Here is a 27,414-nt window from a genome sequence, read left to right on the forward strand (position 1 = left end):
ATATATGGGTACTACTTTTATATATGGGAAACAAGCTTTTCTTCCACAATTCTTCTCAACTGTTTCTCAAGTATACTTGCATATATCTTCAATCATCAAGTAGAACTCCAATCATCAAGAATTTATTCCTGTGTCCAGGCCTTCTGAATTATGGCAGTGCAGCCACTGTCAGACTTTTATACCACCATACTTAAGCATTTCTGGTCGAATATCATCTACACCTACTGCCTTTCCACATTTCAAGCTTTTGATGGCTTTTTCTACTTCAAGTATGGATATGTATTCCTCACTGTGTACCTGTTGAGTGTTTTTTTTACCACTGTGCTATCATTGCTTGTTTCATTTAGCAATTTTTCGAAGTAATCTCCATATTTCAAGAATATCTTTTTCTCCCATTTTCATGTCACTTTTATCATCTTTAACTCCTTTTACAGTACTCTTTCCTCCATTTCTAAGCTTCTTCAACAACCTCCAGAATATTTTGCCACCTTCTTGATATTTATTTTCTATGTTCTTGCCAAAGTCCTCCCATGACTTTTATTTAGCTAGTTTTATAATCAGTGTTTAGCTTTCTTACATTTGTCTCTGTATTTGCTAAGAGCACAAGCTGACTTATTTGCCAGTAACTTTTGCTATGTTACTTCTTTTCCTTCACTGCATGGTTGAACTTCAGAACTTCCTGCCCACCATGGAGTTCTGATTTTTCTATCCTTGCAGACAACCTCACCACATGCCTCTCTGGCTGAATCAATCAGGGTTTTTTTCAAGGCTTGCCAACGAATCTCCAAGGTTTGGTTCCTGTTCTCAAACTCTTAAATATTTCTTCAATAATCTTTGTGTATTTTACAAAGATTATTGAAAATTCAAAACTTTCTTACATGTTATTCTTTTCAATATGAAATTCAATTTTATCCTGCTCAAGATTAAATAGTGATCACTTCCAATTTCAAATCCTCTGTACACTGTGGTGTCCTGCACCAGGGAGAAAACATCGCTATCTACAATAACATAGTTAATGAGACTTTTCTTATTCCTTGCCTCTTCTCTCCATGTGAATTTGTGCACATTTTTATGTGGAAACATGGTGTTAGTAATAACCAGTCTATGTCCTGAGCAGAAATCCAACAGGTATTTACCATTATTATTAGCTTTGCTAATAATAATGGCAAATACCTGTTGTTCATTGTCAAAAAGACTGCACATTGTAATGCCAGTAGGTTGTGGGCCATTATATAATGCACTGGTGTGATCACACTTGGACTATTGTGCTCAGATTTGGTCAGCTAGTTTTTAATGTGATGTGGAAACATTTGAGAAGAAGGTCCAGAGATGAGTAACTAAGATAATATTAGGTCACAGGAATGTTGGCTGGAGAGAGAGAGAGAGAGAGGTTGAGGAAACGTCGATTGCAGAGTTTGTGGTGGATAGGAGGAAAGAGGTGATGTGATACAGGCACTCAACTTAGTGAGCGGATTTTATTGGATTAATCCACAGGGGATTACAAAAAGAGTAGAAGGCAAGAGGGGGAAGAACCAGGAGCCCTCTCTGGAAGTAATGTAAGAATGTGATTAAGAGAGATACGAGGAGTAGATTTCTTTACATAGAGAACTGTCAATGAATAGAAAGAATTACTAGAACATGTTGTTAATGCAAGGAGTATTAAGGATTTTAAGATTCAGTATGATAAGTATGTTGAATGAACCTCCCAGAATGAGTCTGCCGACTCCATGGTGGATACAATAACAATAATAAACTAAAAGTTACCTAGTCTTGATGTACAGAAGGGTATCTGGTTGTCCATGTAAAGTTTTTTGAAAAAATATTTCTAATTGAAAAGGTTTGAGGAGAGAGGGATTATACTTGCTCTCCTACTAATAGCTCTACTGTCCAATATCTTCACTTTGTAATTAAATAACCCTCTAATCACTCTTACTCATATAAATGAATATGTTTCCAAAACTCCCCAGATCCATGATTACCAGATCCTTTATTTAGAGCACAGAATCTTCTGTGACCATAAACCAAGCTGCTTCAGCTATTTTTTTAAAAACAAATTTTTGCTCTGCTACCACTTCTTATTAACAATCTCAGTGTTCTCTAGTCCAATTTCAAATATAACAATACAATAATAAAAACAGTATCATAATTTAGCACTCTTACTTACATTTTAGTTAACTTAGATGGGAAAATAAATGCCTTCTTTTTTTCCTCTTCTTTTTCAGCTTTTTTTGCTTTTTGAGCAAGCTTTCTTGCAATTCTTTTTCCTTTACGAGCTGCATAACAACGTATCTGTAACTGTAATGTGGATTAATTTCAAAAATTTTGTATAAAAACAGTGCACAAACAAAAATTAACTAGTAATGAGTTGGACTTCCTCAATGCATACTCAAGAACTGATTTGCACAGTCATTTAGCTGAAAAGGAAATATAGTGATCCAGATTCCAGAGACATTCTGAGTAATCTTTAATGATATAACTTGCAAACAAAAGACAAATGAACATACTCTCAGTATGCTTCTTCAGACTATTCCATATCCATTCTAATTAGAGGTAAGTCTGAATAATATTCTGGTCGGAACATGAAATAAGCTGAGCTGTCATGCTCTTAAAGCCATGAAACTTTTTTTTTGGGGGGGGGGGGACAATGACGAGTAGTGCAATCATCCTGGAAACATTCACTCGTGTAAAGGAGAAAACTGCCACTTCAGGCTGTGAATGACCAGAAAGGATATTATTATTATTATTCAGGCCTCCATGGAGTCAAAAGACTCATCGTGGAAGGTCCTTCCTAAGAACATAAAGTCTGTCAAGACTCATCGAGGAGAGGTCCCCCATAAGAAACACAAAGTCTATCATACCACTCCTTAAACTAATTGACCGTTCTTGCTCCCACCACTCTATCAGGTAATGCATTCCATGGTTCAACCACCCTCCACACAAAGAAACCACTCCTTACCCTCTTGCTCACAGTTTCCTCTTGTAACTTCCAGGGATGGCCTCTTGTCATCACTCCTTCCTGCTGCTGTTCAACCAAGTGAAAGAACTCCCCAGTGTCAACCCTGTAACCACTTCTCAACAGTTTAAAAGTCTCAATCATATCACCTCTCCTTCTTCTATCCACCAAACTCTGCAGTCCACATTCCCTCAGCCGATCCTCATAACTATGCTTGTACAGTCCTGAAACCATCTTTGTATCCTTTCCACAGTTAATTTATCCCCTTCAAATCCTGGGGACCAAATATGAGAACAATAGTCCAAGTGTGGTCTGATCAGAGACTTATACAATTGAATGATAACTCTCTTATCTCTGCAGGTCAGTGTCCTTCTCATAATTGCAGCAATCCCCTGTGTTACCTTCACCTTTGCAATATGTCCCCTAAACTTCAGGTTTCTATCAATCATCAACCCCACATCTCTCTCTTGTCTCCCCTACTTCCTCCAGTATAACTCCTCCCATAGAGTATGTAGCATTCCATCGATGTTTCTCAAACCTCAAGACCTTACATTTTGCTGCATTAAACTGATACCCCCATTCATTTGCCCATCTATCTAGCTTATTTAAATCCTCTTGCAGGGCTACCACATCTGCACTATTACTAATAATCCTTCCCAGCTTCGCATCATCCGCAAACAACTGAATATCCCCTTGCAATCCACTGGCAATGTCATTGATATAAAGGTTAAACAATATAGGTCCTAGTACTGAGCCCTGTGGGACCCCACTTGTAACCCTCTGTCTCCTTGAAACTGCTCCACCATACACAACTCTCTGATATCTATCAGACAGCCAATCCTGAATCCAGTTGACCAATCTGACATCCAGACCCATGTGCTGCAACTTAAATATCAGCTTATCATGTGGCACCCTGTCAAATGCCTTCGCTAAGTCTAAGAAAATGCCTTTCCTTCATCTAATGTTCTTGTAACTTTATTATAAAAGGCTAGCATATTGCTAAAACAAGAACGCCCTTTCACAAATCCATGTTGACTCTCACAGATAACATTACCCTCATCTGCCCAATGCTGTATACGGTCCCTCACTACTTTCTCCAAGATCTTAACAACTACTGATAACACACAGACTAGCCTATAATTAGACACTTCCAGTTTGTTACCACCCTTATGCAATGGCACTATCTTACCTTCCTTCCATTCCTTGGGCACCTTTCCTGCAGCCAGACTTTCATTGAAAAGCCAGGTTAAAGGCACTGTCAGTTCCCTAGCACATTCTCTCAAAACTCGTGGTGAAATACCATCCAGTCACAAAGCTTTACTGACACCCAGAGTACTCAGTATCTGAAACACACTCTCCTCCCGTACCTCTAGACCTCGAACCAGCCCTATCCCTCTAGCATTAAAACTGACTCCTCTAGGATGAAATACTCCAAAAAGTGTTCATTGAACAATTCCACTATGTCCTCTGCATCAGTCACTCTATTCCCATTTTTATCTCACAATATCATTCTTCCACAGTCATTTCTCCTCCTACTGGCCACATGGCTAAAAAATTCCTAGGATTTTCTTTGGATCTTAGGGCCAATCTTCTCTCATATTCCAGTTTCGCTTTCCTTACCACACTTGTCACTCTTCTAGCCTGTGTCTTATATTCTTCATGCATCTTCTCTTCACCTGTCTCCTTATATCTCTTCCATAGCCTCTTTTTCGCATGCAATTCCTGTTTAATATTGTTTGTCATCCACTTTACTCCAAATTGTGTCCTCTTCTTCACTCGTGGTATACAACTTACCATTGCTGCTAACAAATATTCTTTCACAATTTCCCACGCACTAATGATATCCCGGCCTTCCAATTCCTCCCTCCATGAAACTTCCCGAAGTTGACGTCTAAGACTATTATAATCACCTGCATTATAATTCCACATAAGTTCCCGTCTCTTTGATACTCCTGCATGTCTATTCATTTTCCAAGTCAAAACCATATGGTCACTCTCTCCAAATGGTGGGAGAGATGTCAACTCAGTTATTATCAACTCTTCTGATGCTATAATCAAATCCAAAACTCTTGAACTTCTTGTTCCCTCTGTTACATGTTGCCTAAGACATTTATCCCTCAAGAATTCTAGAAATTATATTCCCCTATTGCTACATGCATCTTCCTCTCTCCAATTTGATTCTACTGTAGTTAAAATCTCCCATAACAATCATTCTTCTTGCACTTGCCAAACTTAGCTGTCTAAACATCTCCTGGTCCCCATCCTTTGTGCTCCTGGGTCTGTAGCAACACCCCACTAAATATCCTGTCTTGCCTACCTCTACCTCACACCATATGCTCTCAAAATCATTTGCCTCACTTCCTTCCAAAGCCTCCACTCTTAGAGGACATAGGTCATCACTTATCATAAGCAGTACCCCCACCACCACCACCACGCTTTCCCCCCTATCATGACGAAAAATGCTACACCCAGCGACTTCTATTCCTGTGGTTATATTCCCCTTCTGTCAACCACGTCTCAGTGATCGCAATAATTTTTGGCCAGGCTGATGCTATCTGTGCCACCAATTCCTCTCCCTTATTCTGGATACTCCTGGCATTAGTATAAAGCATACGTGTTTAAGTGGTCAGATGCAATGCAACACAGTACTATTCTTCCTAACAAAAGGCTCCACAGATATTTACACTGATCGAGAAGGATTTTATAAGGATCAAAACAAGTGGATTTTGCAATAAAACATGAGTTTGACTAAGTACTGTTCGATGATAGATATCTTTCTCTTTCAATGTGTGTGTGGCAGGGGTATGTGTGATGAATAAGAAAGGACAAAGACTTACTGAATTTCCGGAGCTAGGAATTGTATATAATACGTTTTTAAAAATAAAAAAAAATAAAAGTGGACCTAAAGATTACCATATGGAGAAGATTTTAATGAAAATGATTACATAACAGTGAGTAGCATGGAAATTCAAAGATAAATGAAAGATAAATCTAATGTCAAGGTAGGAATTGTATATAACGAGTACTTTATAAAAAAAAAAAAAAAAAAAAAAAAAAAAAAAAAAAAAATGAAAGTAGATCTAAAGGTCACTAAAACTGTTACTGAGAAGATTTTAATGAAACTGATTACATAAGAGTGAACAAAATGGAAATTTGAAGATGAATCTGGTATCAACTAGTTTAATTATGGTAATGATTGGAGCCTAATGAGAGAAAGGATAAAAATAAACATGGAGAGAGAAAGAGAGAGTGAAAATGGTCAAAAAAAAAAAAAAAGCACAATAGAAGATGAAGATATATAGTAAACCACAAAGAAAAGTTTGAGGACATAATGGAAACAAAGTCAAAAGAAAGAAATATGAATAAATCACACTAATCTGATAGAATGGAGTAGGCATCTTCACCAACAATATAATTTACTAATGCTTTAAGAAAATCATTGCCAGCAGAGAGAATATGTACAAAAAAAAAATTACTTCAGAGACAACTGAGCTAATCAAACAAAGAGACTGCTTAAAGAAAATCAGACACAGGAGTATCAGACAATATAGAATTTGTAGAAATGTGAAAGTTACTTAGAAATCATTAGAAAAGATAATATGATAACAATTCGCACTACAACAGAAAAAGGTTACAAAGAATGAAAAAAAAAAAATTCTAAAATTGCAAAATAAGCAAGGAGTAGTAACTCAAAAGTATGATACAATATATAAAAAATAATAGAAATTGCTGCAACTTTTATGAAACCTATAGAAAAACAGATAAATCCTTTTTACTAAATTTAGATGAGGCAGATACTCATCAATCAATCGGAAGAATTATGGAGAGCCCTCAAATCAACAAAAAAAATATAAAATCCTGGAGAAGTATACAAGAATACACAAAAGTCAGGAGGTTCATAGTTTCATATAAGGTCAAATATAGGTTATATCAATGACACACTGGTGTAAAAAACCTAAGGACGAACACTACTTCTGAAGATTACAACTGCAAATTCAGAAAAATCAGCTTGTGGCAATTTGTATAACTGACAACTCTGAATAGAAAGTGGGTATACATTCAAATTCTCAAATCGCACACAAAAAGATCACGTGATAGCACTCAATAGGATAAAGGGAAAATGCAAACACAATGCACTTGGAACAGCATTTTCCTGAAAGTGCATTGTGTTTGAAGGAAGATTTTTTTGCGAAGGAATAAAGTTGCAAACTAGGATGTCTTGTAATGTCTCAAAGACATCATCTAGATCAGCGCTTTGCAAACTGTGGGCCTCGGCCCCCCCAAGGGGGCCGAAAGTTTTGTTGAGGGGGGCCATGAAATAATGAAAACAAATTTAAAATGTTTTAAGACTAAGTAGATTTTTTTTTAATCTTAAAAGAATTGTATTTAATTTTTATCATTTCTTTTTTGTTTTTTTATATTTTAATGGAAAAATCACACATTGGCGTTGGTTCACAAATTTTGCTTCTTGCATATTTTGGCGATTAATGAATATTAGTAAATATATGCTTATTCAGATAAGTTTCATTTCAAAAGTAATTGATAAGAAACACAAAACATATTACTAACACAAAATCATTATCAATATTATAATAATATATGTCTAAGTTTTAAAAGAGGTATACCGTGAGTAGACATATCGATACAAAATTAATAATGGAAAAAACTCACTTACAAAGATTATTTAATAGCATAATTTTCACCTGTGTGTGTGTCACAGGCATCTTCATGTACTGAAGATGCTGTGACACACACACAGGCGAAAATTATACTATTAAATAATCTTTGTACGCGAGTTTTTTCTGCTATTAATTTTGTATCAATATATGTCTGTATTACGATTTTTTTTTTCGATGGGGGCTGTGAAATATTTTAATTTTTCCAAAGGGGGCCTTGGCATCCATAAGTTTGGGAAGCACTGATCTAGATGATTTCACATAGTGAAAAATTATTGGAAAGCTTGAAGAAAGCCACAGAATTACTAATATTAGGAAAGAGTTTGGAATCTCGCATGATGTGTTCCAGATGTTGCTAAAAGATCGCCCTTGCTCTACCGTGGTGCATGAAGACGGATTTTTGGATTATAACAGCAAAACATAATGGCTGCATATATGGTCAGCTTGCAAGTTGGCTCCATTCAAGCACAAGTACATAGATATCTTGAGAAACTGTGGCAGGACGAATGCAACAAGCAGACCTGCCACAAGCAGACCTGTTTGCCCTGCCCAAAGGCCTTTAGTCTGCATCCCTTTATCTACAGCTCATCACACAGCACATTTTCAGTAGTGATGTAAAATAAAAATTGGACAAGACACTAATGGGCTAATGTACTCTTTACAGATCTTTTTCTTCTGCAGCTTGTTCCACTTAAGTAGGATTGCTGTTTTTAAGTTTCTAAGTTCTTCATCCTCAAGTCCTCCTCCACCAGCTCCCTCCATCTCTTCTTTGACTGCCCACACTTCCTCCTACCCTGCACATCCATTTGCATGACCTTTCTTCCCACATACTCATCCTTCCTTCTCATCACATGACCAAACCATCTCAACCTTGCCTCCTGTATCTTTGCTCCTAAGTTCATAACTTTCACTGTTCCCATTATATAGCCATTTCTCAGACGATCCTTTCTGGTCATTCACCTAAGCATTCTCATCTCTGCTACCTCCATCCTGCTGACATTATTTTTCCTCAGGGCCACAGTTTCCATAGCATACAACATAGCTGGTCTCACTACAGTTGAAAGGGATAGATATGGCAGTGCTTGGGTCATGATGTAGGGATGAATTATGCTTAACGGATACACCAAGCTACAAGTGCTGGAAAAAGGTATACTATGACTGGTGAACAATATTGCAATGAAGTTCTTCAACGTCACGTTAATTGTTCCACGGTGCTGTAGGAGAATTCATTTTTATGGATGACAATGCCACATCACATCTTACATGCGCAGTGGAGATACTTCTGGAGACTAAGAATATTAATCTAATCGAGTGGCCAGCATGCTCCCTAGATCTCAACCCCATAGTAAAACCCCTCTGGTATGCAATAGAGATGCACAGATACCCCAAATTCTCCTCCAGAAAACAAACAAGACCTTATCCTTGCTCTCAAGGAGGAGGGAGTCAGTTTACCTTAGGAACTCCTGAATCACTTGGTGCTAAGCATGGTACGACATTGTGAGAGCTACATTGCAGTTCAGAGTGGACATATTCCATACTGAAATGTCTCTCCACACAGTTTCCTGTAATTGTTGTACATTAATTCCTTAACAAAGTCCTTAGGAAATTTGTATGAAATTTATAACACATTTTTTGTGCAATATAATTTTATTAGTATGCAGGCAATAAATTTATGGTCCACATTTGGCTGTAGTCATGAAAATTTTTATCATATGCACGTAAAAATGTGGTTTGTACTTAGCTTTTTTTTTGTAATTTAATTAACAGTGTAATATAACTATGGAAAACATTCTATAGTAATATTATAAATCACTTTTTATATTTTAAATAGAAAGGATTGTTTTGTTATTTTGGATTTAACTAATTTAATCCCATGGCAGGCCAGCATACTCTGTCTGTTCTTCTGGACAGTTTGCAGGATGAAAAATACTTGTATGAGATGTATTGTTCTGTCAGGAACAAGAGTGCCATCTCAGAAGGCTTGTAGACAAACAGAACATCCTGTGTGCAGGAATTGCTAAATCATATAATGAATGCTGCTCCCAACCCATGTCTCACTGAACTATGTGCAGGAAATTGAAGAGTTCATTATTAAAACATTATGGAAACAATCACTATGTTATAATAAAAGTTCAATGTAATATAAATCAAAATGAACACCATCAACTCTTAAACAAGATTACAAATTATTAGCAGTACATTTATTAATAATGGCTATATCAAAAATATACCATTATTAGTTCTTAAATAAAAAAATGCATGTAACATAGATTACAGTAAAACCATAGCTATCTCATACATTAAAGGGTTATCAGGTAAAATAAATAGCATTCTACACCAATCTTAATGCTACTTTTAAACCACCTATAAAATATTATTAGACATATGAAGAGCCAAAGGCTTCAATTCAGCGACATATAACTTGTTTAAGTTAAGGGATATATATCCCATATAGTTTCTTAGCCGAATAAGAAACTTAAAGAGTTTCATGCCGAATATAGTAGAAACTATATAAAGTTCGGCGATTCCAGGCATAAGCAAATACCTGGATACTGCAGCAACTGACCCTTAAGGTAGTGCAAGCTGAGGCAACTCATGTCTAAGGTGGAGCAAGCTCCGATTACTGTTCTTGATATTTACCTATGATGTGAACTTAGCTCCTAGGAGCTGTATTACTGTTCTACATTATGAGAACAGTAATACAGTAATCTTTGAGTTTCTTATTCGGCTAAGAAACTATATGGGATATATATCCCTTAACTTAAACAAGTTATATGTCGCCGAATTGAAGCCTTTGGCTCTTCATATGTCTAATAATTTATTAGGACACCTCTCGACAATGCTCATAGAAGGGTGGTAAGTTCTGTTCGCTACAAACTTGATATTAACTAGGTCTACCTACTCACTGATGAGACCTCAATAAAGGTTGAAACCGGTCTGGGTAGTGACCTTCTCTCATAATGTAGAACAGTAATACAGCTCCTAGGAGCTAAGTTCACATTATGGGTAAATATCAAGAACAGTGATCGGAGCTTGCTCCACCTTAGACATGAGTTGCCTCAGCTTGCACTACCTTAAGGGTCAGTTGCTGCAGTATCCAGGTATTTGCTTACGCTTGGAATCGCCGAACTTTATATAGTTTCTACTATATTCAGCATGAAACTCTTTGAGTTTCTTATTCGGCTAAGAAACTATATGGGATATATATATCCCTTAACTTAAACACCTATAAAATAAACATTTAACTGCTCCAAGTATTCCTGCCCCCCCCATCCTGGTCCATCTGGTATACCATATACCTTGCACCTATAACTTACCTTATATTGGTGAAACTGGATGCACATCATATACCTGTTCATTACAAAAACCCGGTATGAATGCAAATTTAAAGAACCCTGTGAAAATTTGATCATCCTAATGTTAACAATAATGGTGGCATAAAAATCCCAAGAATTTGGATTCCATACATTCAGTCCACTTAAGTTCTTCATGTTTTCCAGCGAATCGTTACTTGAGGCTCTTAGCAATAATTTCACCTGTTATTGGCTGCCATCTATATTATTTTGTTCTAATTTATGTGAGTAATTATGTGAGAGCATATTGCTCTCTAGCTATATCTCTTAATGATTTGTAACCATATAAATAATAACAGGACTCTAGCTTTGCTGTGGTAAGGTTTTTTTCCCCCTACCAGAGGTCAGGCCAGTAGTTTTGCTGTCAGGCCAACAGTTTTGATTGTTGACCAAATTACTGTGATATCATACCATGTAAATTTATTGTAGCTTGTTTCTTTGTGTGTGTGTGTGTGTGTGTGTGTGTGTGTGTGTGTGTGTGTGTGTGTGAGAACTTCAAAAAGAAATCAACTATCTCAAAACTACTTTCGTACTTAATGGATATTCTGAAAGAATTATTGAAAAATTCCTTCTTAATCCTCCTAGTCATCACACAGAAGAAATAAATACATTTAAAGGCATGATAATGACAGAGTATACACTAGAAATATAAATTAAATCAACTTTAATATATACTTTCCAATATTTCGGCAACGTCATGTTCCATCTTCATGGGAACTTAAGATAAACAAACGTGCATGCAAGCACTACATAACAGAAATGAGAAACGAAGTGAGAAAGCTACCATTTTCCTACAGTCCTGATGGTGCCCCCTGGCAGGCTATATTAGGTTCTTGGCGTTTGGGCTGAAGTTCTTCTGATATATGTTTCCCAAATTTGGGGCAGTCTCATGTATCCAAATTTGTTAAGGTTTGGCATGTTCCTAAGGGCTGAGGCTGATTCAATGAATAGTCTTTCATATTTGAACTTGCTGCAGTGTATTACTGTAGTTTTCTTCCACCTTATTCTGTGGCGAGAGTCCAGAGCAGGGTCTGCAAGCCCAGAGTGACTGTATTGGTGAAATCGGATGTAGTCTGGGTTCTGAGATTCTGATATTTGCTGTCCTGCCTGTTTGGCCAACATAGGACAATTTACAGCTGCAAGGGACCTAGTATACAGCAGGCAGGTCTAGGAGAAGTGGTTGGTCTTTAGTGGAGTGGATAAGGGATGCCAATTTTCTATATGGTCTGTAACAAGAGGTCAAATCATATTTTTTTAGGATTTTGTTGATTTTTTTTCGAGGTGCCTCGGATGTAGGGAATGGTGATAGATTAGTATTTTTTAGATTTTTTTGGGGGGGGGGGGGAGCCATTGGCTGAGAAAGTGTTAAGGATGTGATTTAGTTCAATAGTTAGGGCTTGGTCATTTGAACAGATTAGTGTATGCTGTCAATTCCTTAAGTATTTAGTTATCATGTTTAACCAGCATATAAGCCTTTCTACAAGAATTACATTTAAAGGCAATATATCTATTCCTTACATAAGTTCAGTTTCACAAAAATTAGCCAAGGTTCTAAGAAAATATAATATCAGAACTTTGTTCACTCCACTTCCAGAAATCTGCTCCTTAATAAGCCACCCAAAACCTTGTCATCATCATCTTAAATATCCTGGTGTATACAAAATATGGTGTGATTGTGATATTCCTTATTTTGGCCAGACTGACAAATCTATTGAATTACGTATGGAGGAACACATAAGGGACATTGTGTTCATTAATGTCAATTTTATGTTAATTTTACTTAATTTTTTGCATTTCCGTTATGGTTTATATAGTGATTTCTGACAAACTTTTTTTGACTATAATGGGATCATCAGAACAGAACCCTGTCATAACTTCAGGACAAACTGTATTTCAAAATAAGTGAAGTGAAAAAAATATATATATATATTTTTATTTTATTTTATTTAAGTTTGTGTGTTTGTGTGTGTGTGTGTGTGTGAGTGGGTGGGTGTGTGTGTGTTGGGAGGGGGGGGGATTGATTCCACTATGGATTAAACAGATATCTAATAATTAGATGTCCTACTTAAAGAAAGAAATGTCAAAATAAATAGAATTTAAATGTCAAAATAAATAGACAGAAAATACAGGCATCCAACCAACAATACTTAATAACTAAATTAACTCAACATAAGAGTTAGAGCATAAAAGCAGAAAGCATGCAGAATTAAATTACATTAAATTACATAATTAAAGTATATGTTCTTCTTCTTCATACTTTGCTCTTTAATCTGTAATTTTGGTCAAGGCATTTATCATAAGTATCAGATACTCAATATGGCCCAACACGGTTTTGTTAAAGGTCGATCCTGCCTTAGCAATTTATTAACTTTTTATAATAGAATGACATCTGAGTTGGACAAAGGAAATGGCTACACAGTGGTACTTCTGGATTTTGCTTTTGACAGGATACCCCATGGAATACTGTTGTGCAAATTGGAGCAGATGGGGATGGATACAAGTTGGTGATATGGATAGGAGAATGGCTCAGGGAGAGATACCAGAAGGTGGTGTATAGAGGAGCAGAGTCCTGGATGAAGCAGGTGACCAGTGGTATGCCTCAGGACTCTGTGCTTGGGCCATTGTTGTTTAATTTGTACATAAATGATATAAGAAATGGCTTAAAGGGAGATATTCAGTTGTTTGCTGATGAGTATACAAAGCTGGGTAGCACAATAAAAAATCAAGCTGATGGTGAGAGTTTGCAGGATGATTTAAATAAGCTGGCAAAATGGGCAAAAGGTAATGGATGTCAGTTCAATGTGGAAAAGTGTCAAGTTATGCATTTTGGGATTAAAAGATTACCAGTTGTGTACTACATTGATGGAACAGTACTCCAAAAAGATTGATGAGACTAAGGACTTAGGGGTGTTGGTGGATAGGGAGATGAAGTTCAGGGTACACATTGCTAGGGTGTAGAAGATTGCACATAGGATTACTTGGTTATTGAGGAACACACTAACATCCAGAGATAAAGGGGTTATTATTCCCCTTTATAAAGCATTTATACTTCCACATTTCGATTACTGTGCTCAGGTCTGGTCACCTGGATTGTTTGGTTGATAGGCGGAGAAGAGAAGATATGATAGAAACATTTAAATTACTAAAAGGTTTTTATAAGATTAATGCAGAGGAAATGTTTCAGCTGTATGATAGTGATGGAAGAACAAGAGGTCATCCCTGGAAATTAGGGAAAAGTGTGGTTAACAAGGATGTGAGAACAAAGTTTTTTGCCTGGAGGGTGGTGAATGAGTGGAATGCATTGCCTGACTCAGTTGCAAGTTCTTTGTCTGTAAATAAATTCAAGAAAAGATATGATAGATATTGTTTTGATAGTTTGGATCTCCTGCGATGAGTCTATTGACTCCATGGAGATACATAATAATAATAATAATACTTATCCTCAAGTGATGCAATATCACATAGAATCCTTTTCTGAAAGATACAATCTCAGTTGAAGAAATAGTGTTCAACACTGTTTCTTCATGCTGTGGGCAATTTCTTCATTTGAGAAATTACTCAAATGATATGTACACCACACCAGGCTGAACTATATAAGATGTGACTACTGTAACAAAACCAAATCAACAAGAAACTCTGTGTCACACTATTTTGCAAATGCAAAATAAATAAATAATAAATAAATAAATAAATAAAATAAAGAAATTGAACTAGCTGCCAACAAACTTAACTGGTTTGCTATAACTGGTCAGATGATAAAAGGTATATAAGAGTTACTGTTATTCTTATGTACACTGCTGTCATCTGATAAATACTTATACTATGGTAAGTTAATATAAAAGTAATAATGAAAATGCTAAACTAATATGATTGCTTTTTAGAAAAAATTAAAAATGATACTTCTAAAAAAACGTTTAAAGCAGTTTCTCACATTACCTGCTGATTAGTACCACTAGGAAATACTACCTGAGGAACAGCTATACACATGACTGAAGATAAAGCATATCCTGCAAAATATATATAAACAAATTTGTCTAATAAAATGTTTAAGAATGAAATAAGTAAAAATGAAATTGGTAAAATGCTAAAGAACCTTTTTTAATAACTACAAAAAATTAACAGTAGCAAAATAAAATGATAGATGATTTTCAGCACTGTGTGATCACTACACTACTTATTTAAGGCCACAAATGGCTTGGAAAAAAATAGTACCACATTTGATCTGTGGATAACCTAAGTCCTAGATAATAACCTAAATCTGAATCTGAAAAATGGAATTACTGCAGTATAAGTTCACAATTACCATGAGTGAGACTATCATAACAAAAGAAGGACATTGACCAGATGAGTAACCTTTTGTGTCAGAGTAGTTAGAATTTGGAAGGAAAAAAATTAAAAATTTATGATCCTAATTATGAGAGTTTGTGTGTTTAGCACCATAGGAGAACATTTAAACATCCATGCCTAAAGAGAAATATAAACCAAGAGCAAAATGGTTGGTTCACTTTATTATTATCATCAGAATCTGTGGAGTCCGAAGACTCAACGGAGGAGGTCCACAGGGTAATGATTATTATTAAAGTAACGTTACCTCCATAGTCACAGTGTGGGAGGCCCACTCAAATCAGCAAACTGTCTGTCATACTGAACCTTGAAATCATTTACCATTCCTCACATTCACAATGCACTTTGGCAATGTGTTCCCCTCACTAACTGCTCTCCATGTAAAAATCTACTCTCATACCCCATTTTTTTCACCACATCTTTATGCAACTTTCAGTAACGGACTAATTCTTCCCATTTTACCCTTCACTCTTTTTATAATTCCTTTCATATTCATCTGGTAAAATATCTTAACCAACTTCAAGGGCTATCATATCACCTCTTTTCCTCCTATCCACCAAATTCTGCAATCTACATTCCTTTCACTACTCTGCATATCCAGAGTCTGAATATCACTTTGGTCATTTGGCTTTGGATCCCCCCCCTCTAGTGTTCCTAGATCACAATAAAAATTAGACAACCAAATTGGAGCACAATAATCCATGCGTGGTCTGACAAATGATATATATGCCAGCCTGGTCAGTCATGTGGTTAGCATTTCTTCTCTCTAACCAATCTGGTTTGAATCCTGCCATGAGCATAGATGCTTGTGATTGTCTTTAGGTGGGAGATGAACTTCATCATCTACTGCTTGGTTTAGTGAAGGCTTGAAAGAGTTCTATGTTTGGTTTCTAGAGAAGGGTTTACAGACTGTAAAAAATAAATTAAAAAAAAAAAAAAAAAAAAATATACATATAAAATCAATTTAAAAAAATAAGAAAAAAAAATCCTTAGTCCACCTGTGATACAAACGTACTACTGGTTTATAAAAATTTTAATGGGTGGGAGCCACATAAAATAAAACAAATCAGAGGTACTACACATCCTTATCGCTACATGTCGATGTACTTCTTATTATAGCAGCAATATGATGTGCAGTCTTCGCAATGCTTGCAATATGATCCTGGAACTTTAGTACACTGTCTAACATCACCCCAAGATCTCAAATCTCATCCACTTCCTGAGGTGTAGCTTCACCATTACAGTAAGCAGCTTTATAACTCTGCACGCCAAAGTATAGCACCTTACTTTCATTAACATTAAAACTATAACCTCACTTGTCTGTCAAGCTAAGTCTATTCAAATCTTCCTGAAGAGAATATCCATCATATACTGCATTAAACTCATTCACTATCCATACATCACAACCATCTTTGGCAAACTCATTCCATTTTCACTGCAGTATAAGAAAAAAGGAAAAAATCTAGTAATCACATTCTTTCACACTTTTGTATATCTCCCTGGTTTGCTGCCCTCTTGTCAGATGGTGAAAAATTTCTTCTTTGTCTATCCTATAAAATCTTCTTTAATCTATAAATACCATACATGGACCAGTGTGTTTCTTCAGCTTTTCTTGTGCAAGACTGATATAACATATACAGCAACTCATTTTTCGAGCATAACTACTCTTTTCTGTGATTTTGTAATCTTCAAGCCTTTTATCTATCCTCGATTATTAATTGACTTAAGGAATTCACAACGTACACTAGAATATATATTAAATTAAACTTTAATATATATTTCGGCAACGTCACGCTGCCATCTTCAAAGGAACTCAAAATAAAGACACGTGCACGCAGGCACTACACAGAGTAAATGAGGACAAAGCGAGGAAGCTAATGTTTCTCCTAAAAATCCTGATGGTGCCCCTTAGCTATGTAGATATTCTTGGCTGCTGGGCTGAAGGTCTCCTGATGTATGTCTCTCAAATTTGGGGCAGTCTCATGCAACCAAATCTGTTGAGGTTTGGCATGTTTCTTAGGGCTGAGGCTGATTCCATGAAAAGTCTTTCAAATTTGTATTATTGTGGCTTTCTTCCAACGTATTCTGTGGCATGTATCCGGAGCATGGTCTGCAAGCCCAGAGTGGTTATACTGGTGAAAACAGATGTAGTCCTTGTGTTCTGAAATTCTGATATTCGCTGTCCTGCCTGTTTAGCCAAAGTGTGACAGCTTAATTATATATTGGAAATATATATTAAAGTTTAATTTAATTTATATTCTAGTATATATTGTGAATTCCTTAAGTCAATTAATAATCATGTTTAATCAACATATAAGCCTTTCTACGAGAATTATCTATTCTCATAAGAAACATTCCAATTCTGTCACATCTTGATATCACTCTAAATCATTTCAACTTCCTCATCCCCAAGTAATGAAAGCAGCTAAACCAGTGCAGAGTAGTCCAGATATGATTGTATCAGTTCCTCGCAGAGATAATAACCCTTATTTCTATTTGTTGAGATGTTCAAATATCCTGGTAATCCTATGAGTAATTCTGCCCACTTTTGCATCATCTTCTGAACCTTAGCTCCCTCATCCACATTCAATGCCAAATTCCAGGCTTGGTCAGTTTCTTGCAGCATATTAGTCAATATACAACTTGTAATGGGATAGCTTGTAGTCTTTTTCAGCCCAAAGTACACAATCTAACACTTTGTCACAATGATATAACAATCATTATTCTTTGCCTTATCTCCTCATCTTATATTACAGATCTCCAGTATGGCATGCTCTGCAAATAACTGGGTATTCACTTCCAAATCATTTCTGATACTGATGTACAAATTAAACAGCAGAAGCCCAAGTATACAGAACCCCAAGGAACACTACCAATCCTATGCTTTCTTCTTTATTCTACTGTGCCATACATTACTCTTTGATGCCTATCAGCCAACTCGTATCCATATCACCAGCTCCGTATTCATTTCCATTTGCTTCCATTTTCATGATAGTTTTTCTCTGTATTCTCCTGTCAAATGCCTTTGCAAAGCCCAAAAATACCATGATATAGCCACTCCCTTTAACTCAACTGTCACTTTATTATAGAAAGTGAATAAATTACTAAGGCAAGACCGCCATTCAATGTGCCTATCATAACATTCATATTTCTCCATTCCTAAATTCTGCCCTTAACCAACTCTCTCCAATAAACATCATTCCTGAGATGCTGACATATATACAGACCTATCTACCTTTTAAAGCCGCTATGTAATTGAACTATCTCTCCTAATTTCCACTTCCTTGTGAGTCTAATAATACTATGACTCAAATCACACAACACCATCAGGGACAGGACACTACTACCAACTCTCACACTTTCTCATAATACACAAGTAACCCTTGCTACCTTACTGTCACACTTGATCACAGGTCCACATACCAACAGCATTTAGAAAAAAAGTAAGTTTTTTTCTAAATGCTGTTTCTGCCAGGAACAATATCATAAACAAATTGCCAATACAACTTGTGGCTGTAATGTTCTGACTCTTAGAACAGCAGCCTTGGCTCAAGTTTTCTCAGTGACAGAGTACTGCTCACCAGTTTAGAGCTGAAGTCACCACACAACTTGCAGACACAGCTCAACATAACAATGAGAACCATCTCTGGTATCTTAAGGTCTACTCCTCACCCATGGTTACCTATACTTTTCCACATCACTCCTCCATGGTTCAGAAAAGAGAAACTACCATCAAAGAAATAAATGAAATCAGCGATTACATCAATCTTCCCACGATGAGTCTGTTGACTCCATGGAGGCCTGAATAATAATTACATCAATCTTCCCATATATCAAGATATCTCTCCACCTCCAGCTTGCTGTCTTATCTCCAGATCTGAATTGTTGAAATACAGATAGTGGTTCCCAGGAATAGTGGAAAAGACTGGAATGAACTATAAACAGGTACCTGATGACATATCCAATTGTTAAACCTCCAAGATTCAATCTACCTCAACACCTCTGAAGCATGCCAGCTAAACATATTTGAGAATCGGCACGATTACTACATCTGTGGGGAATTTCACACAGACACATTTTTCCATGTGTGCAGCACTGCACAAACTATGCATCATATCACTGATGACTGTTCCACACACTCCTTCCCTGCGCTTCGGGAACTTGCACTCAGTTTCAAATAGTGCCATCAACTGATTCACTGAACTGACAATCTGTATATAGTTCTGCTCATTAATTTCTTATATTTTTGACGATAGGCTAAAAATAATACACGATTCAATATCCTATTAATCCATAGCTATAATTGTAACAAGAAACCATAATATTCTAAGTAATTCCAGTTCATTCTCCCCCATTCTCACCATAGTCCCTGTCAAATGTTATTGTGCACAGATCTGATCACTGGGTTTTCATGGTGATGAGGATATGTTGGAGAGAGAGAGAGTTCAGAGAAGATTTACAAAGGTTGTCAGTGGTCTTTGGAATTTGGAGTATGAGGACAGATTAAGAGAATGTAAATTGCAGACTCATGAATAAGAGGAAGAGGGAGGATATGATTGAGACATATAAGTTATCAGCAGTTGTTATCAGGTTGACATGGAAGAGATTTTTCATAGAATGAGAGAAGAGGATAGAACAATTGGCCATTGCTAAAGAGGATGCGAACAGAAGAGTGAGGAGCAGGTTCTTTGAATGGAGAGTGGTTAGCGGGTGGAGTGCATTGCCTAAATGTGTTGTAAATGTAGACACACTGAATTATTTTAAGGCACAGTTGGATGAGCACGGTGTGCAATAGTGTATACCCAAATGATGAGTCTAACTCCACAGTTCGGTTAGTTGTTAATTTCATATAATAATCTGATTTTTCCTTTATTACTATGCTAATCACCATTTTTACCTGCCATGCACTGCTCATGATCTTCCTAATCACATTCATTTTATATTTGCTCTACATTCTTTTTTTTTTTTTAAATTTCTCATCTTTCCCAACCACTCTGCAATATTCCCTTAAGACCTTGCCATTGTTAAGACAAGATAGGAAATTAGCTGTATTTACTGTGCACGCTTTCCCTCTCTCAGAATCTCTCGTTTATCTTATTAGGTGCTATATTTATCTAACTTTTGCATTACAAGTCTTATGCCTAAGATATTAGAAAATTTATTTTAAATGAGACTGCACCACTATCTTTGATTAGCAAAAAAAAAAAAACTCAAATATACGGCTGGTAGATTTCTCTCTTGCTCTAACACAAATTCTTACATTAAAACTTTCGCAAACAGTCATGGTCTATTCTTTTTCTTAATTTCACGCTTTGGCCAACTCACTAAGATTCCCGCTCAACAAGTCCGATTTATTTTAGAAACAGTGCAGTTGTAAATAAACAAACAGGCAGCACTCTTTTAACAAGAAAGTCAAATGACAATTATTTACATTACTATGAAATATACACAATTTTAACATTAGGGAGATTGCTTTCTCTATCCATCTATAAATACTCTTTAGCAAAAATTAGAACCTACTTTCTTCAACATTAAATACTTTCTTTAACATATAAGGTTACCTACTCTCAGTTTACAAATTTTTACTTATTAATCTCTAAACTTACTCGTAAAGAGGTTACCTAAATCTGTGTTAAGTTATCTTTACACATTTCATATCAACCTCTAACATGCCAATTGATTCTCTTATGGACATTGCTTAACACTATTAAACATATATCTTAAAAGTCTTTCTTGTATCAACTATAACAGGAATTATATAAAAGTTTTGAACTTACAAAGGATCTGTATCTCACATTCAGTCAAAAGTCTTTCACTAAAAGTTCTATGGCAATTCTTTAGTCTCGGATCTTCTTCAGGAAATTTTGGCTCGGTTGCATCTCATCGGGAACGTAGTGGGCTGTGGGCTCATTCAGCTCCAGCAAAAGGTTACTCTCCCTCTGCGAAAAGAAAAACTTACGAGCAAAAGGGCTTCGGGAAATTTGCCTTGCCTTTTCTCCCCTGCTCGCCGAAAATGTCTGGATGACTGCCTTCTTTTTCTGCCATTTCAACAGCTAGAACTGCTGCCATCTGTTAACTGGATCCCTCTCTCTGGCCTGGAACCTTTTCTCCGGCAATTGGAACGCTTCCTTTCAGCAATTTGAAACCTTGTCTGGGCCTAGAAGTAGTCTCTCTCTCTGGTGACGTCTCGAACTGAGAAGCTCCTTTCTGGAAGCGGGAAACTCCTCTCTCAAACAACGTGGATCCAGACAGCCTCTCTGTCGGCGACTCTGGAGCAGGCGGCCTCCTCTTTTACAGAAAGTCTATGAACCGGGACCCCTTCTGCTTGCTTCAGACCCTTTTCATTAGGCCTCCTCTGAGACCTTGCATGAAGTTTGGCAACTCCCCAAAGAATCGGTATGAGTCTTTCATCTTAAGTTTCAAGTTCAACATGCCTTTCCTTCTCCTCCGCTTTCTTCTGATTATAAGTTGCTGGCAATTGGAAAGTTGTTTGAACTTTTTCTGACTGACTTTGGAAATGTCTACACTCAAGCCTGCAAGCCTTTCTCATACATACAAGTTTCAGTAACAATCTTTCTAATGCCAGCATGTACAGCTTCGGCGACAAAAACATTGCCTTCGTTTTTAACACTGTAACATATTCTTATTAAAGCAGTATATACAGTTAGCTTCAAAAGAGTTGAAAGTTTATTTTTCACTTGGTCAGACTATAATAAATTTAGTTTAATCCTTTATCCAAGTGTGTGCAAACAAAGTTTGTGCCTGAAAGTATCTTCAGGACTGGGGTAAAGTGGTACAACACCGGGCAACTCCTTGCAAAGGTGGAGCAAGCTACCAACACTCCTATCTCGCTATCACCCATAATGCAAAACACATCTCCTTGCGGATACGTATAATGTTATGCATTAAGGGAAGGGCCACTACCCAGACTAGTTTCGACCTTTATTGAGGTCTCTTCAGTGGGAGCCAGGCCCAAGTGTAGATACCAAGGCAGAAGCATTTACCCCAGTCCTGAAGATACTTTCAGGCACAAACTTTGTTTGCACACACTTGGATAAAGGATTAAACTAAATTTATTATAGTCTGACCAAGTGAAAAATAAACTTTCAACATCTTTCTCTAAATCCAGAGTAATTTAATAAAAAGGTGGCACACCGTTTGGCAGCTCCTATAGGAAGAGATGACCTTGCTAACTCCAGTTGGGTCTGGCTCCCACTGAAGAGACCTCAATAAAGGTTGAAACTAGTCTGGGTAGTGGCCCCTCCCTTAATGCATAACATTATACATATCCACAAGGAGATGTGTTTTGCATTATGGGAGATACTGAGATAGGAGTGTTGGTAGCTTGCTCCACCTTTGCAACGAGTTGTCCGGTGCTGTACCACTTTACCCCAGTCCTGAAGATACTTTCAGGTGCAAACTTTGTTTGCACACACTTGGATAAAGGATTAAACTAAATTTATTATATTCAAAAGAGTTATTTACAAAAACATCTAATACAAACTATACCGAGACAAACAAAGTTTATTTTTTTACAATATTCACATGCGACTTAATCTAAGTAAAAAATCGATGTAATGTGCTCTGGAATATTAAATATTTAAGCTACAATCGAGTTTTTACACTTTGCTTATAATCATATTCACTCGGCTCGCTGTTTGACTTCCATTGATCCAAATTAATTCATTTACCCAGACTTATAAGAAAATTACCGATTCGACAATTTTAACAAAAAATAAATAAACAATAACAATATACTTAAAGCAAATTAAAAATAATACAAAATAATGATAAATAAAATATTATGTTTTCAGTTTTAATTAAATTTGTAAGTAAGGAGGAATACACAAGAGATGAACCAAAATCACTCCACGATCGACAGGTTGAACACCCCTGACATAAGTTGTATGACATGACATGACATGACATACAGAAATAGAATTTATGATTCTAATGTATAAGGCCTTAATCAGTACTCATATGAATTTCTGTGCACAGATTTGGTCACCTGGTTTTCATGGTGATCAGGATACATTAGAAAGGGTCCAGAGAAGATTAACTAGAGCAGGTAACCAGTCTTTGAAATGAGGGATATGAAGATAGATTGAGAGAATAAAATTTGCATGGGATGAAGAGAAGGGATATGATTGACATATAAGTGTTGATAAGGGTTGTTACCAAGTTAACGTGAAAGAAATATTTTATGGAATGGAAAAAGTTTATAGAACAATAGACGAAGGAGGGTGATTGAGTGAGAAGCAGGCAAGTGCAATGCATTGCTTGACAGTGCAGTATATGCAGACACAGTGAATGAGTTTAAAGCACTGTTTCATGAGATAAAAAGGGAAATATAACTGAATGTGAGAATTACAGAGGTATTTCCCTACTGAGTGTTCCTGGTAAGATTTATGCAGGTATACTTGAGAAAAGGTTGAGAAGAATTGTAGAAGAAAGGCTTGGTAAAGAACAAGCTGCATTCAGGCTAAATAGAGGCTGTCAGGATCAGATCTTCACTTTACAACAGAATTATGAAATAAAACACTCGACCAAAGACTAGAGACCGCAGATATGAGAGTCCTGATAAAGATTAGAAACATGAACAGATGGCATCAATGGCAGTATCATATTAAAAAACGAGGATATTAGGAAAGAACTTGACATTATCAGCATCCAGGAATGCATTAGCAGAACTAATCTCAGGTGGTATGGCCAAGGAAAGATTAGCAAAACTTGAGGGCACAGGTTGGCAGGAAAACGACCCAGAGGAAGACCAAGATATAGGTGGATTGATACGGTACAAAGTGCCTTAAACAATAGAAATACAAGGTCTCATAATGTTGGAGTCTTGGCAAGTAACAGACTGATTTGGAGGAAAATTGTAGATTAGGAAGTTAGTAATGATGTAAATTTTTCATGTAGTACTATCATATCCTGTACATCCCTTGAGGGTACATGGCAGGAATTTGATGATGATGTTTCATGAGATCTGAGTGTTATGGTGTGTATCTCCTATGATGAGGTCTGACTCCATGGAGGTTTATTATTAACTACTATTAATAATTCTACCAAAAAAAAAAAAAAAAAAAAAAAAAAAAAAAAAAAAAAAAATTGCTCATGAATTTCGTATACAATCAGGAATTTCTAAAAAACAGACACTTCCTGTTGGAAGTTTATTTTTCACTTGGTTAGGCTATAATAAATTTAGTTTAATCCTTTATCCTTTAATCCTTCATAATTTTGGGTTCGAAAAAGTAGGGTTCATCTTATACACGAGGTATCTTATACACAGCAAAATACGGTATTTATTATTTTTTTTTTTGTGGTGAGGTCTTTTTTGATGGGAAGTGTAAGCAAACAAAGTTTGCACCTGAAAATATCTTCAGGATTGAGGTATTTTAGTGCAACACCAGGCAACTCCGAGCAAAGGTGGATCAAGTTCTCATCACTCCTTGTCTCAGTATCTCCCATAATGCAAAGGCCATCTCCTTACAGACATGTATACTGCTATTCATTAAGGGTCTGGGTAGTGGCCCTTCCCTTAATGCATACATGTCTGCAAGGAGATGTGCTTTGCATGATGGGAGATACTGAGACAAGGAGTAATGAGAGCTTGGTCCACCTTTGCTCGGAGTGCCTGGTGTTGCACTACATTACCTCAGTCCTGAAGATAATTTCAGGCGCAAACTTTGTTTGCTTACACTTGGATAAAGGATTAAACTAAATTTATTATAGACACTTCCTGCTCAACACAAAAAATGTGTTATATGGTCAAGTAAATTCTCGCTTGATGTATTTTGTATGGCAAAGTGAAACATATGCATATACGAACCTTAAGAGTTTTAATTTATTCAAAGTTTTTGTGATGATTTTGAATGCACCTACTCTCAAACATTTCTGTATCTGTTTAGAGCAGCAGAGAAGAAAGTGATAATTTCAGAAAATAGTGATTCAAACACATGCAGAAATGGTGATGTAATGCAAAGTAGCTCAAGGGCATGTGGGTCATATTCATTAAGTAAGCTAAAAATTAGCACCTCCCATCAAAAAAGACCTCACCATAAAAAAAAAATAATAAATACCGTATTTTGCTGTGTATAAGATACCTCGTGTATAAGATGAACCCTACTTTTTCGAACCCAAAATTATGAAATGAAGAAATCGTTTTAAACATAAAACAGAATACATTTGATATTTTTAAAATATTCAAAGTATATTTAGTAATTAGGTATTATTTTTAAGATACATTTAGGATGCATTTTCCAGGCTAACTTGGTTTGTGTTCTCATGACCAACCCTTCTCTCCTCATGAAGTTGAAGCACCATTTTGCCTTTCCTGTGAAATCAACTTGTTCATTTCTCTTGCAAACAACCTTTTTTACTCACTGAATTAGCTTGGTTGACACACACACACATATCCCACTCTGGCATGGCTCCATAATCCAATTCTTAAATCTCTGCTCCAAGTTAGCATTTTGCTGGTTTTCCTCTTAAGGTCCTCTTCTTTTTTGGCATATTGAGTAGTTGTTCGTCCTGTTTTCTCTCTAATCATACATTCAGTGGAAGAAGGTCAAAATTGTCTCTCTGAAGCTTTATTTCCATGTTCTTTTGTATAATTGAACTTTTAACTTGAATACTGAAAAATATGACAATCGTTTTTTTTATTTTCTGACATTTTTATGGGCTAGTGCTCAAAATATTGTTAATGCATTAACTTACCCTGCCAATGAGTTGCAGAAGTATGAATGCTTTCATAGTTCTGATTGATTTATTCAGAATCGGCCATTAATGACATCAATCGACATTGTTAACAAAGGCTAGTGACTGGCAGAAGCCTGTTCGCAGAGATACAAGGTACTGGCAGTTTCGCCATGGCAACTGCAGGTCTCTCAACCAGTTATCCCCCCCCCCCCATGTATAAGATGACCCCCCAATTTTTGGTCTAAAAATTTTAGGAAAAAACTATCGTCTTACACACGGAAAAATATGTAAATAAATAAATACACTGGTTTCCATAACTGAAGGAACAAAAAAAAAAAAAAAAAAAAAATCACAATAACTCAAAAACTGTACAACAAATTTTTAGAAGCTTGGTTAGGTTAGGTTATATTTTTATATTTATATAAAAAATATTATATTTTTTATATAAATATAAAAAAAAATAATTCAGTAACAAGTGGATATATGAAGATAATAGTCAAAAACAAGAGGTAAAAAATGAGATGTGAAAATGTCAAAGTGCCACAGAAAATAATGTGATCACCCCTCACAGCAACCACAATGATGTTTCATACTGTTTATAATGGCATCCAGGAACTCAATTGGTAATAACAACCTGCTTCTGCAAAGCTCTCTAAGTCCCTCAAGTTTTGAGGAGAGGGAGCTGAGAGCATTAACATCTTCCTAGAGCAACCCAGATATGCTCAATAGGATTAAGGTCAGGAAACCTGCCGGCCAACCCATACATACGATAGTCTTTTCTTAAAGATACTGGTCCACAAACTCTGAACAATAAGGAGTGTTACTGATAGAAAAAAGTTGTGTTCATACAAGGGGAAAATAGTGGTAACGGTTTTGGGATAGTATGGTGTGAGATAGAGGTGAACAGAATGAAACACTTCACTGGAAGTTGCTATAGACATGGTAACGTGGAGGGTAGTAACCATGAAAAGGTATAAGCAAATTAGGCAAGCAAATGGGAAAAGGGTTATTTGAAAAGGCATTATGGGAGATTTTAATCACTCCAAAACAGATTGGGATGACAAGATAGCAACTGGAAGAAAATGAGTTTCTTGAGTTTTTGAGGGACAACTACCTCAGGCAGTATGTAACAAAGGGCACACCAGGATTGAGTTTTTTGGATTTGATCATCTCATCAGAAGATGTCATTATAAACGAGGTGTCAAATCTTTGCATTTTTGGAAATTATGGAGACAACTACCGTGTTTGAATAAAAACTTTAGTTTACTATTACTAAAATTTTACAATTCGACGTTTCGACCTTTATGTCAAGGTCATCTTCTGGAGCGTACAAATATACACAGGAAACAAGCTATACTACAATCATACTGGTTCGTTAAAGACACTGACT

The 27,414-nt window shown here is 36.3% G+C and overlaps 1 protein-coding gene across 3 annotated transcripts in view; it reads right to left on the minus strand.

Moving 5' to 3' along the window:
* mRpL1 (mitochondrial ribosomal protein L1) overlaps positions 1-27,414 on the minus strand; it is a 386,771-nt gene that overhangs the window by 348,993 nt on the left and 10,364 nt on the right. For all 3 annotated transcript variants that reach the window (XM_090395205.1, XM_090395206.1, XM_090395207.1), the window contains exons 2-3: positions 14,919-14,989; positions 2,165-2,295 (exon numbers count right to left, since the gene is read on the minus strand). In XM_090395205.1, coding sequence (XP_090251331.1) covers positions 2,165-2,295; positions 14,919-14,989 — 202 coding nt within the window. The remainder of the gene's footprint in view (positions 1-2,164; positions 2,296-14,918; positions 14,990-27,414) is intronic.

This window comes from Typopeltis vanoorti, chromosome 7 (genome assembly GCF_054136105.1).
Source record: "Typopeltis vanoorti isolate ZY-2024b chromosome 7, IOZ_Tvanoo_1.0, whole genome shotgun sequence".
NCBI classification, from domain to species: Eukaryota; Metazoa; Arthropoda; class Arachnida; order Uropygi; family Thelyphonidae; genus Typopeltis; species Typopeltis vanoorti.